Source organism: Mya arenaria, chromosome 2 (assembly GCF_026914265.1).
Source record: "Mya arenaria isolate MELC-2E11 chromosome 2, ASM2691426v1".
Taxonomy (NCBI): Eukaryota; Metazoa; Mollusca; class Bivalvia; order Myida; family Myidae; genus Mya; species Mya arenaria.
The window spans coordinates 29,192,793-29,205,521 of record NC_069123.1 but is presented as its reverse complement, the minus strand read 5'-3'; the positions used below and the strand labels follow the sequence as shown (position 1 = coordinate 29,205,521).

Here is a 12,729-nt window from a genome sequence, read left to right as displayed (position 1 = left end):
TTGAAAACAGTACGATAGTAGTTTATCATAATAAGATCCCATGAAAGTACAGATTATATCTACGAGTATTTATTTACTGTTGTTTAATACCAATATATATCTTATTTTGAAAACATGGTATGTAACGCATGACTGCTTCTTTGCACTTCACCAATATGAACGCATTTTAAGAAAAATATATATGTCCTCAACACGTAAGTCCTCGATTTTACTAAGACATATGCTTTATTTTACAGCGTATTCAGCCTTGAAAGCATTATATCATGGCCGAAGGATCAAAAGAGCCAATGCAGTAAGTAATATGAAGACATATTCCATATACAAGTTCAAGTTAATTCATGCTTCCCTTGAAATTTACAAATCATGGAAAATTTAACGTTCTGTTTTGTTCTGTACCACAAAGCGAGTGTTTGGGTTATAGTTCTACTAATCATATAGTTATAACATCTCATGAATACGAGGACCGAATTATGATAGCATTTTATCAAATACATGACGTATCCCACTCGTATCAACTCGACCATCTTCGGCAAGTTCCATGTGAAATGGGTGGTATTCAATATTGGTATTAATTGGATCTAAGAACGATGTAGCTAATCGGAGTATGTGATATAAATAACGGACCTATACATTTAATGAATTCAATGATGTATGACCTGTTTGCATATATTGAATACCACCCCTGCTGGACGTTTGTATACTGTGAATGCATTTTTTAAAGTCATGTACATGAACGATATGCATATGCGTAAAGAAATAGTTTAATACAATGCGTGTGTCACTGAAAAGCAACGTTTCAAATCTAGTTTGACATGATAGTATTCTTAAATTGGTCTCCTGTAATATATATTTTCAGGTTTGCAAAGGACCAGAACTTCTGCATCTACAGCCAGGTCATGTTTCTATTAGCGTTGCTCGTTTTGTCCGGGTTGTCATGTCAAGCACCGCACGAGGGCAACTTCAGTATACCGTACTTCTTTATGGGATTTGTGATAGCCTTTTTGGTAGGTTTTGTTATGATGTTTTTATATGCATAGTTTCTTTTTCGTTTTAAACAGAATTCAATTGACCCACGTGTCAATGCATGCGGAATACCTCTACCATTTATCATCGAAAACAAGGTCATATCAGTAGTTCGTAAAATGTTAAATAATATTAGTTTTAATTAGTAGTGTTTTAATGTGTATTTTGTATTACTAAGTTTAGATTGATTGTCAGTGAAATGTTTTATTGCATAACTTATTAAGATTCCCAAGAGTAAAGTCATTAAAGGGACCAGAAACCAGATGATACAATTGCAAGAAAGAAAGAAAATTGTCAAAAATGTATATAAATTAATATCGTTGTGTGCAACTCATTTAATCTTACTTACTGATGTTTCACATCGCTTACGATATATGCCTTAAAAACTTTGTAGATTTGGAGAGTAGTTTACCTTGAAGTTCATACATGTCAAGCAAGTTCTTTTTTATTTCAGCATTTCTTGATGATTACCCTACGATGTTCCATTATGAAGATAATATCAAAAACCGGGGAACTGAACAAGAGTACAATTCTGGGTGCTTATAATAAAAAGGTACTCTATTTGTATCTAAAGTGTTAGCTTTATTTCTATTTTTTTCAAGGGACTCTCTCATGTTTTTTGACCAAAATATATTTTTTCGAAGATGCATCTGACAACATTAATTTTATAAAAAATAAAAAAATACCAAAATTGCAGAAAAAACACACAAATAAAGTATTGTTTTTAGAAAACTGACAATAAAACCGCTTTCCACACCGACTCTTACATAAGTTAAGAAAACTATTAACCTTTAGGCCTTTTTAAAAAAAAAAAACGTAACTTACCGTATAATATATCGCGAATTCAAAGACAATATTTGAGCATATATCAACATTTGTTAAAGAGTTCCAGCCGTCAGTATCTTAGTTTTAACGCTCCCAATGATTTACAACACCTTATTTTGTCATAAAAAAATGCATTTTACAAAACATGAGAGAGTCCCTTTAAGATGTAAATAAAATGAGTTTTGTCTTGTAGATATTATTCCAAAGTAAACAAATAACATATTAAAGGAACAGTCGCAGAAATATCCGAATATTAAGTATAACTGTAACTGTAATATCGCCTGCGATATGTTTTTAAATGCCAAATAGTTAACCGATTTATTTTATTCAAATTTAGTTATATATCTAGACATTTTTTTATTCTGTAATGCAATAAAATAAATCAGTCTGTATGAATATGACATTGCAATAAAATAGATCAGGAAAAACAAATAAAACGTTTCCGTCAGAAATAGGCTTTGAACTTGCGTAGTTGAATGCTTATATCTAATACATAAAGCTGATTTTAACATACTACCTTAGTTTTGCTGACATTTTTCACTATCAAGTTGGTGGGTTATACGAAATGAGGTTTAATTAAGAGGATTAAAGAAGCTGAACACCTTTAATATATTATCATTTAAAAAGAAACTGCATCATGGATTAAATGACCGATTAAAGATGCACTCTTACTCCCAAATAAGATGTACCACAATTAATAATATTGTTTTAATATTCCAAAAAGGATGAATTGATGTCAAAAACAATGCTTTATATGAAGGATATCAAGTTTAATTTGACAGAAATGAGCATAAAACACGGTATTTCTGCCTAATGAGACTATAGTAGACCACAGTAAATCTTTTAGCATTCACCAATCATTTAATTTTTTTACGCTTTCTGCTATTAAATATACGGTTACAATCTTGCTTTTAGTAATTAATATTTTCCATAAATGCATTATTTAGTAAGTAGTTAAAGGTAGATCAGTCAAAATTGATGTTTGTTATACATGAGCGTCACTTTAAATAATTTTTCAGGAACGATTATGGAAATCGTTTTGTTTGTTCGGAACTGTGGGTGGGGTCGCCGGTGCTGTGTTGTCCGGTATAGGCGGGACTAGATGCAACACGAACACACCAGGGAGCGACTGTTACTTTGATATACATTCCGAGACGGGCAGTTATTACCGAAACATCGCTATAGGCTTGGTTGTGATACACACGCTTTCGTCCGTGTGGTTTTTCTTCTCCCTATTTACAAAGAATGATATTTCAAGGAATATCAAGGACGACAGAGCATGTGCAACAGACAGAAATGTCTCTACGATAAATGTTCCACCGTATAGCAACCAAAACGCTGCGGCTCCAGGATCTGGGGACTCCATGTTCAGTTTCGGAGGCTCGCTGCCGACGTTCGCGGATCTGGAACGCCGCGAGAGGGTCGTCTATGAAAAGGAGCTGGCTCTTCAGGAGCGGGAGCGGCGCATGCGAGAGGCGGAGGCGGACTCCCGCTTCCCACAGCCGCCGCCTCCACCCGCATATGAAGATATTATGAACGTGGCAGCAGTATCGTCCCCGGTTTTACCCGAGTATAGTGCATAGTGCTAAACGTGGAAACTCATATTCACTGTAAATATTTTTTATCGTTATATTTAGATCAACTTTGATATGTGTTGAGCTTTTTGAATTTGATGTAAGAGTTCCTGCATATATGTCGCTATCCGATTGGCTGAGAGAAGCCACTTGGTCAAAGTGTATATAAAATACACCACGAGTAATTTTGAATACTCTAAAAAACATTTTCAGCTTCTAAACGAGATTTCTGTATTATTAAACATCAGGCATAATTGCAACGAATTACATCAAAATCAAACGTTGGTAAATTAATGTACTTGTACCCAAGGTCCGGGGGTATACCGGGGATAGCTAGAGAAATGGGCTGTGTTTTTACCTTCCCGGTGGCCCCGCAGTGCCGGGTTAATGCAGTGGTTTTGTATTCGCGCCAAATACTAGTATAGCGGATAATGTGCCTTACTTAGGGTCCTTGGGGTGCGGGGACATTTGGCGGGGATTTTACCATCAGTTCGTCCCCGGAGGACGGGGGTTTTACCCGGGCTTGGCTGGACCGAAAGTCAAGGTCCCCGCTATTCCTCGGACCTGGAGGGGCCATGGTTACAATTGACTGGTGCATAAGCATTGACAATAAGTATCATGCAATTGTTATCTGTGATATTTGTTTTATTGATGTAACAGTATTGTATGAACTATGGCATGGGACAATTACAAATGTCTGTCCGTCTACATGTGACTATGAATTAACAACATTTGTATCAGTATTACATGTACATATTAAATCTTTGAAATTCAAAGAAGTTTGGTTATAAACGATAAAGAATAAAGTTAACATAATTACATACATTGAAATGTATTTACTTTTAATTGAATGATGGTATTTTATGAATAAATTGCAATGTCATTGAAGATTATGAAAAACAACCATATTTCCAACAACGAAATGATGTTATGGTTATGTAAAGAAAGTGCATTTAGTTAATTGCAAGACTTAGATTCAAAAATTTCATAACAGCAAAGTCCAGAACCATCATATACATAGATATATCATGCCAAATATGAAGCATGCATTCTGACACAAAACGGTATGGCCGTAGATTGTATGTCAACAATGCGATATATCTATGGGAGCTTTTACACGGTGTTTATGATACCAATGAAGGTTGTCTGGATTATGTGTCTTCATATATTGCCAAAAACAAGTCCGTTCACTATTGTGGATTTTCAGATATTTCTTAGTTTGGCATGTTACGTTTTGTTTCTGGTTTCATGTGACAGACCAATCCTACAAATACTGGCCATATAAAACTATTTGCTATCTATTACGTTTTTTTCTTCTGATAGACTTCACATACTTCTCAACAGTCTAAAAGCAAGCGTGCACTTATTTATATTTAATTTGCAATTAAATAAATATAAGTACTTTAATAGTACTCACAGTTGAGTTTGTTGGAAGCTACTTAAGACATGGGTAATCGATTTTGGCGGAAATAAATCCAGTAATACTTTCCGTGCTATCGCCTACGTGTCAACTTTTGTTTCTATAAATTATCAAAGTTACACGACTTGCTTTCTCCTTGCCGCCCTGTTTGGTCCAACCTTAAGACATTTCATCCTTAGCAATCGCACCTTCGGTGCTTTGATTATAGTAGAACCATATAGTTGTTGCTCCTAACTGCAGTCATCTGCAACCTGACTGCGCTTTATAAATCATTTAAATGGTCGATATTCTTGTCAACATTGAAAAGTATTTGTTTATTAATAATAATAATAATAATAATAATAATAATAATAATAATAATAATAAAATTAATAATAATAATAATAATTAGTTTTGACATTGTAATGGGGGTTAGAAAGGTTAAAACAAATTTCACATTTTAATTTCAATACATTTACATACTTAATCAATTATGTAGGATAATAATATTGGCAGTAGATGTATTATTTACGCGTGTCCAGTTATCGTAGCAGCCAATGAACTAGTTAAAATGGCATGTGTGGCTTTTGGGGCCCTTTATAGTTTTTGTTCACTTCAGCATTCTTCTTCGAATCTTCTGGCGAACGATCATATGGGCGTCTAAGGGTATCCCTGCACAGGGTCACTCCGAATCCAGGTCTGTTTGGTAAGTCAATGAAGCCGTTTGCCGGAAGTGGCTCATCGGGAAATAATCCGCCAAAATATGGGACTATTTTGTCTGCCTTAGGACTCAGATTAATGTATTCCGCCACGGGACAATTACTAAAGGCGTACTGGAGATGGTAGGAATACACGCTTGATCCATGTGGAATCACCATGGTGTCGTGCGACGCTGCCATGGCAACGACGCGCCTCGCTTCCGTGATCCCGCCTAACCATGTTATATCCGGTTGGATTATGTCAACACAGCGGGAATTGATGAGTTGCTTAAAGCCGTAGCGATTGTACTCGTGTTCCCCAGTGGTCAGTAGAACTTTTGATCCCCGGAGGTTTTCGCGAACCTCTTTGTATCCTTCATAGTCGTCGGGCGGTAAGAATTCCTCCATCCACTTGAGGCCGTGCGGTTCTAGCTCTTTGGCCAGTCTGGTTGCGTAGGGGACGGTAAGCGCCATGTAACAGTCCAAGCTCAGGGGGAAATCGTTCCCGACTTTCTCTCGCCAGCCTTTGTAAAACTCAACATTCTTTCTCATTCCTTCGTCGCCGGCGGAGGGTCCATATGGACATGGAATCTTAGCGCCGACGAAACCGAACTCTTTCGCGAGATCGGGTCTCGCTGTTGTTGAGTACACAGGTAATCGCTCCTTCGTTTTGCCTCCGAGTAAAGCAAAGACCGGCTCATTCCGCAGTTTACCTAGTAAATCCCACAGGGCCAAATCCACAGCGCTGATAGCCTGGATAGGTAGTCCCTTGCGACCGTAGTTTAAGGTCGCTCGAAACATCTGATCATTCATCAGTTCCACGTTACGAGGATCTTGGCCTTCGATGAATCTGCTAAGATGTTTCTCCACAATGAAACATCCGGGCTCCCCGCCAATCGTGACGCCTACACCGGTAGTTCCGTCCTCCGCTTCCACCTCGACCACGAGCGATCCAATCGCGTTTATACCCCACGACTTCCGGTACTTTTGGTAGAGCTCGTATCCAGACATCGGATTGGCCACCGGTATGGGACTTCCGTTGATCCAATGGTCATCGTCGACGTCATGGCAATCAGCTCCCTGGTCGCCTTTCGCCGCTTCCGGTACGTAAGCGCGAACCTCCTTAATGCGCGGAAAATCTCGTGCAGACATTGTCTTCGTTTTCAATCAGACCTCTTCGGATGAATAACGAACTACTAAATATGGATATATTTACTTACTGATAACCTTGAGTTGATAATTAGATGAGGTATCTGCAGCCGCAGCACATTTTAAGGTGAAAGATATGCTGATAAATATTTATTAAAAGATAACGATGTGAATCTTACAAATAAGCTCTCATTGTCATGATAAAGACCATGATATTCACTGATTAAAAAAACAAGTGAACCCCAGTAAATCGTGAGCACTCTTGTTGTTTGTAAATATGGACAAATCCGGTATACTCCTTCCAAACCGAAGGTAACTCTTAGCGCAAACGGAACCCGATCTGGTAAGTTCGTTACAACAATCATATAGTCTGGTGGTACTCTTGGTAGGGGTTCCCACATGAAGAAAGGGCTTAATCGATCTGGCATATTCGTATATTCGTATAATCATTGTATGCGCATTTGTGGTCTTTAGAACAACCAATGGTGGTGGTGTTGGCGGTTGTGGTGACGATGGTGATGATTAAGATGATGATGATTAAGATGATGATGATGATGATGATGATGATGATGATGATGATGATGATGATGATGATGATGATGATGATGATGATGATGATGATGATGAGAAGGAAAAGGAGGAGGAGTATGGGAGGAGGAGGAGAATGGTGAGGATAATGCTTATGATGATGATGCCGTCCTTGACTAGATGACAACAGTCTCTACCCACTACCTCGTGATTGAAATGATCTAACTCGCGCATCGAATCCCTATGTAATTTCAATAACTCGAGTAATAACTGCAGTAACTATTTCTTCGTTTCGTATGATATTTGGGGTGTAAGATAGTTGGAATTTATGATATTTTGGGGTGTACATGAATTATATTTGGGATGTATGGTATTTGGGGTGAATAATAGTTTGAGTGTATGCTATTTGGGGTATTTTGGATGTATGTTTTTTGGTAGTCTTATACTTGGGATGTATGATATTTGAGGTGTTATATATAGGGTGTATGACTTTTGTACTATTAAGGGTGTATGATATTTATGATTTTGGGGTGTATGATATTTCTGCTGTATGATATTCGGAATGTATGATATTTGGAGTGTATGATATTTGGGGGTATATGGGATGTATGATATTTGGGGTATTTGGGTGTATGATATTTAGGGTGTATGATATTGGGGATGTATGCTATTTGGAGTGTATGATATTTGAGGTATTTGGGATGTATGATGTTTGGAGTGTACGATATTTGGGGTATTTGGGTGTATGATATTTGTTTTTTTTGGGGTGTATGATATTTGGGGTGTATGATATTTGGGGTATTTGGGTGAATGATATTTAGGGTGTATGATATTTGGGATGTATGCTATTTGGAGTGTATGATATTTGAGGTATTTGGGATGTTTGATATTTGGAGTGTACGCTATTTGGGGTATTTGGGTGTATGATCTTTGCGGTTTTTGGGTGTATGATATTTGAGGTGTATGTTATTTGGGGTATTTGGGATGTATGATATTTGGCGTGTATGATATTTGAAGTATTTGGGTGTATGATATTTGGGGTATTTGGATGTATGCTATTTGGGGTGTATGATATTTGAGGTATTTGGGATGTATGATATTTGGAGTGTATGATATTTGAGGTATTTGGGATGTATGATATTTGGAGTGTATGATATTTGGGGTATTTGGGTGTATGATATTTGGGGTGTATGATATTTGGGATGTATGATATTTAGGGTGTATGATATTTGGAGTGTATGATATTTGAGGTATTTGGGATGTATGATATTTGGGTGTATGATATTTGGGGTGTATGATATTTGGGATGTATGATATTTGGGGTGTATGATATTTGGGGTATTTGGGTGTATTATAATTGGGGTGTATGATATTTGGGATGTATGATATTTGGAGTGTATGATATTTGAGGTTTATGATATTTGGGGTGTATGATATTTGGGGTATTTCGGTGTATAATATTTGGGGTGTATGATATTTGGTGTGTATGATATTTGGGGTATTTGGGTGTATGGTATTTGAGGTGTATGATATTTGGGGTATTTGGGTGTATGCTATTTGGAGTGTACGATATTTGAGGTGTATGATATTTGGGGTGTATGATATTTGGGGTATTTGGGTGTATGATATTTGATGTGTATGATATTTGGGATGTATGATATTTGGGGTGTATGATAACGGCAAATGCATGCAGCAAACACAGGAATCTCAGATTTTCTTAAACTTTGAAAGCGTAAAGAGGATAACTTTTTGTACAAACCTTTTTTGTCTTTTTTTAGGAAATACCTAAAATGGATATAAAATGTCAATTAATTGTATTATTTCAGATAAAGAACTCTTACTGCGTGCGAAAAAAGCGTCATTTTGAAAAATTGGATGAAAGAACAAACAGTGAAATATTATTTTTCTGTGATAAATGTTTATTAACCACCGAGAAAAATGATGATATCCTATAGTGAAGTATGAAGACAAAACAGTGTAAATGTTATGTCATTTATTTTGTCTTAGTATTCAAAAATAAAGTTTAGCGGCATTGTGAATAATTTGAAAAAAATCCTAAATTTTCTGAAAATTCGTCATAAACAACATCATTATCTAATTAGCCATCAACAACAACGTCTTTAATTCTTGATAAAATGTTGCAACCGTTTGTAAAAGTCCCAGCTTGACCACTTGCCAAGACATGGACATAATTGACCAGAAACTAATCGCTCTATTTGGTTCTATTTTAGGAGATAAAGCTGGTCGTTCATATTGTGTCCATGGCGGTAGCGACACGCCCAACTATCATTGTCGCGCAAGACGTTTACGGAGCAGTGAACACATTGCCAGATACATGCGTCTGATACCCGATTTAGAGTAGTTAACCCAAACCACACAATACAAATTGCTTGAAAATTACCATGAATGATCATAAATGTAATGTGTGTCGATGCTATTTAGTTTAAAAGCAAATTGATAGAAGGTAATGGCCATAAAATTAAATAATCGTTGTAACGTAATAGCGACAGTCTGACTCATAATAATATGTCAATTGACAGACTGAAAATACGCTTTAAACATAAATTTTGACTTAAATTGAAATAAAGCGCATTTTCATTATATTATAATTGCACGACATATTGATAAGCAACAAAAGTTATTATGCAAATTGGAAAATTACTCCGTGCAGTTTTGTTCACAGCGCGTGCGCGATGAACCGGGAGGTGGCGCTGCAGCCGAACACGTGACACTCCCATAATGCCTTGCAATCTGTTCGTCTGTTTCTGTCGTCTGCAATTAAAGGAATCTTCGAATCTGCTGTCAAGACAGAATTTGACTTCCAGGCTTTTCAAAAAACAAATTTCAATTTTAAGTATTCTTGCTTCTTCCGACAATTATACCTTATTGTGTTTCAAGAAAAATGTCATGCGACAAAACGATATTGCATGGCTTTGTAAACAAAAGCCCCAAAGCGTATTGGAATTTCAACCTTCTGCGTAAAATAAAGACACAACGTATGATTTCAGTTTTGAGTAATGCGTAAAATCAAAACAAACAAAAATATCATTAGAACCGCATTTTTTTCTGAGCCTGAATATTTCCAATAACATTTGTCTAACAAATGTTTCACAATTTTAAACTCAATTTGCACCCGTTTTACGTTTTGAAACGCATTCTTTAGTTAAATTCCTAAAAAAAACTTAAACACTAAAGGCAAAATTATGGAAAAGGATATGAAATTTAGCAAAAAAGTACATATAAGCACAATTCAATCAATTAACTTAAATTATTTCAGATATAACTTAGTTATTATATCAGAGGAAAAATGAGATACATAATTATTCAAAATCAATACATACACACGTATAACAAACACAAATATTGAATGATAAACCTTTCATTACATACTAAATAATGTATTCATGGAAAATATTAATAACTGATAACAAGATCATAAACCGTGTATTTAATAGCTGAAATCGCAAAAAAACATTAAATGATTGGTGAGTGCTAAACGATTTACTGCTATGGTCTCATAAGGTAGAAATACCGTGTTCTCTGCACCTTTCTTTGAAATTAAACTCTATATCCTTCATAAGAACCATTGTTTTCGACATTTATCAGTGTGTGTATACAACGTGACAAATTGCGTCATAAATGCTACGTCGGAAGGCAATATTTTGTTTCGAACGAAGACTTGAAACAAAGATAACTTCACTATTTCTTCACCATTTTAAATGAAACATAGTGCAGTCTACGCCGCTTACGAAGCCCCGCCTTCGGTCTTTTACCAGAGTTTGATTGAGAGTTAAGTTTCCTAAAACACTTCGACAAACTTTTTCACGACGGCCGTCTGACGGAGCACTGTCAAACCATTACTCTGGAAAGAAACAGGTTTGTCGAAGTGTTTGAATAAATTAAGCACCTTATCAAACTTCGATAATAAAACGAAGGTGGGGCTCTTTTGGCGACATAGACTGTCCTTTTTTTCATTTATAATGATGTAATCATTAGTTATTAGTTAGAAAAGTTATCTATGTTTAAAGTCTTCATTTTAAGCAAAAGGTTGCCTTCCGAAGTAACATATATGACGTATTTTATCACGTGGTATACACACACTGTTTCCACACACACTGCATCCTCTTTAGTATATTTGAACATCTTATTAGGTAGTAAGAATGCATCTTTAAATAAAATGTTAGGAAATTAAAACCGGCCCGGATCTTTCGATCGTCGGCATCTATTGTAGCTACAAAAGCTACGAACGATTTGATTCCGACGCCATACAGTCATAGCAGGAGAGCTCTTTGTTTTGAATTCATTTACTCTAATTCCAAGAAACAATGCAGTCCGCTTTGAAGTTACAATTACCGATGTGGCCAAGAGTATTTCACGCGGATTACTTTACAAAAACAAAATGTCCAGTGCTCAAGTCTGTTACAAATTAGTTTCGCTGGATGGCTTCTGACAAACCGATCTCGGAATAACTACGTTCTAATATCGAAATGAATTTCGGTGACAGACGGTGGTTAAAATTTAGTTTTCATTAACAATTTGAAATATTCTGGCAATCAGGCCGATGACAAAAGGCGATTAAACGATTCAAATACCATAGGGTCCATAGCAAAATGAGCATATTTGATTATGAAAATGAGCAAGATTAAACCCGAGCCGTCCCATATGGTCATATGGACGAAGCCCTTGAAATACAGCCAAGTAGCGGTCCACGGCTATTGTTTCTGGAACAAAAATAGGGAACCTAGCCGTATGACGAAGTTAATATATCAAGAGGGGCATTAGTTAAAGATCTCATGGATGCGTTGATCAAAGACTTAAACGTAAAGTGTTTTTTTTCGACGTGTCAAAGGCGTTGGTTTTAAGAAGAAACGTATGTGCATTGTTATGAGCAAAATAAAAAATACTATATTTGTGTCCGAGTTGTCCCTTCGTATGGTCTGAAAATTAACGCTATGAAAATGATATGCGTATAAAAAATACGCGCTTCCAGACATTCATTTGGTTAAGATGAGTAGCATTGCCTTTTTCAGGGGTTCCGTTTGTTTTTATTCTAAAATTTGAATATTTTAACTTGCAAATATGGGGAAAATCAATGAACAGATTTAAGATATACAAAACGCCTTGTCTGGCATTAAAGGGACTAGACACCAGATAATACCTTTGCAAGAAAAAGAGAAAATTGACAAAAACTTACATACAATTGATAATGAACAACGCATTGAATCTTACCTACATTTGATATATCACTTCGCTTACGACACATGTATCTTTCGCAGTTTTTGCGTATTTTTCCAATTCCAAATTTACTAGATTTGTCTACCACGTTAATCCCCGTAAATTTCACATGCTAAATATACACACTAACAGTGCCGTAGCCAGACTTAAAAAACACCGAGGCAGAACGGTCTAGGGGGGTCCGGAGGCATACCCCCCCCCCCCCCGCGATTTCCTGCATTCTGGAGTCGAATTAAATGCATTAAAATGTTACATATAAATATAACATTTCAACATGTTTAGTGCTATACCTTTTGAT

The 12,729-nt window shown here is 36.3% G+C and overlaps 1 protein-coding gene across 1 annotated transcript; it reads right to left on the bottom strand.

Moving 5' to 3' along the window:
* Positions 1-5,268: 5,268 nt before the first annotated feature.
* Positions 5,269-6,694, bottom strand: LOC128223030 (L-rhamnonate dehydratase-like). Its single transcript, XM_052932274.1, has one exon. It carries the CDS (start codon positions 6,669-6,671, stop codon positions 5,388-5,390), a length of 1,284 nt encoding a protein of 427 aa, XP_052788234.1. The 5' UTR covers positions 6,672-6,694; the 3' UTR covers positions 5,269-5,387.
* Between the last annotated feature and the right edge of the window lie 6,035 nt (positions 6,695-12,729).

Coding starts and splice junctions, on each gene's coding strand:
- LOC128223030 (XM_052932274.1), bottom strand. CDS start 6,671: ATGTCTGCACGAGATTTTCCGCGCATTAAGGAGGTTCGCGCTTACGTA.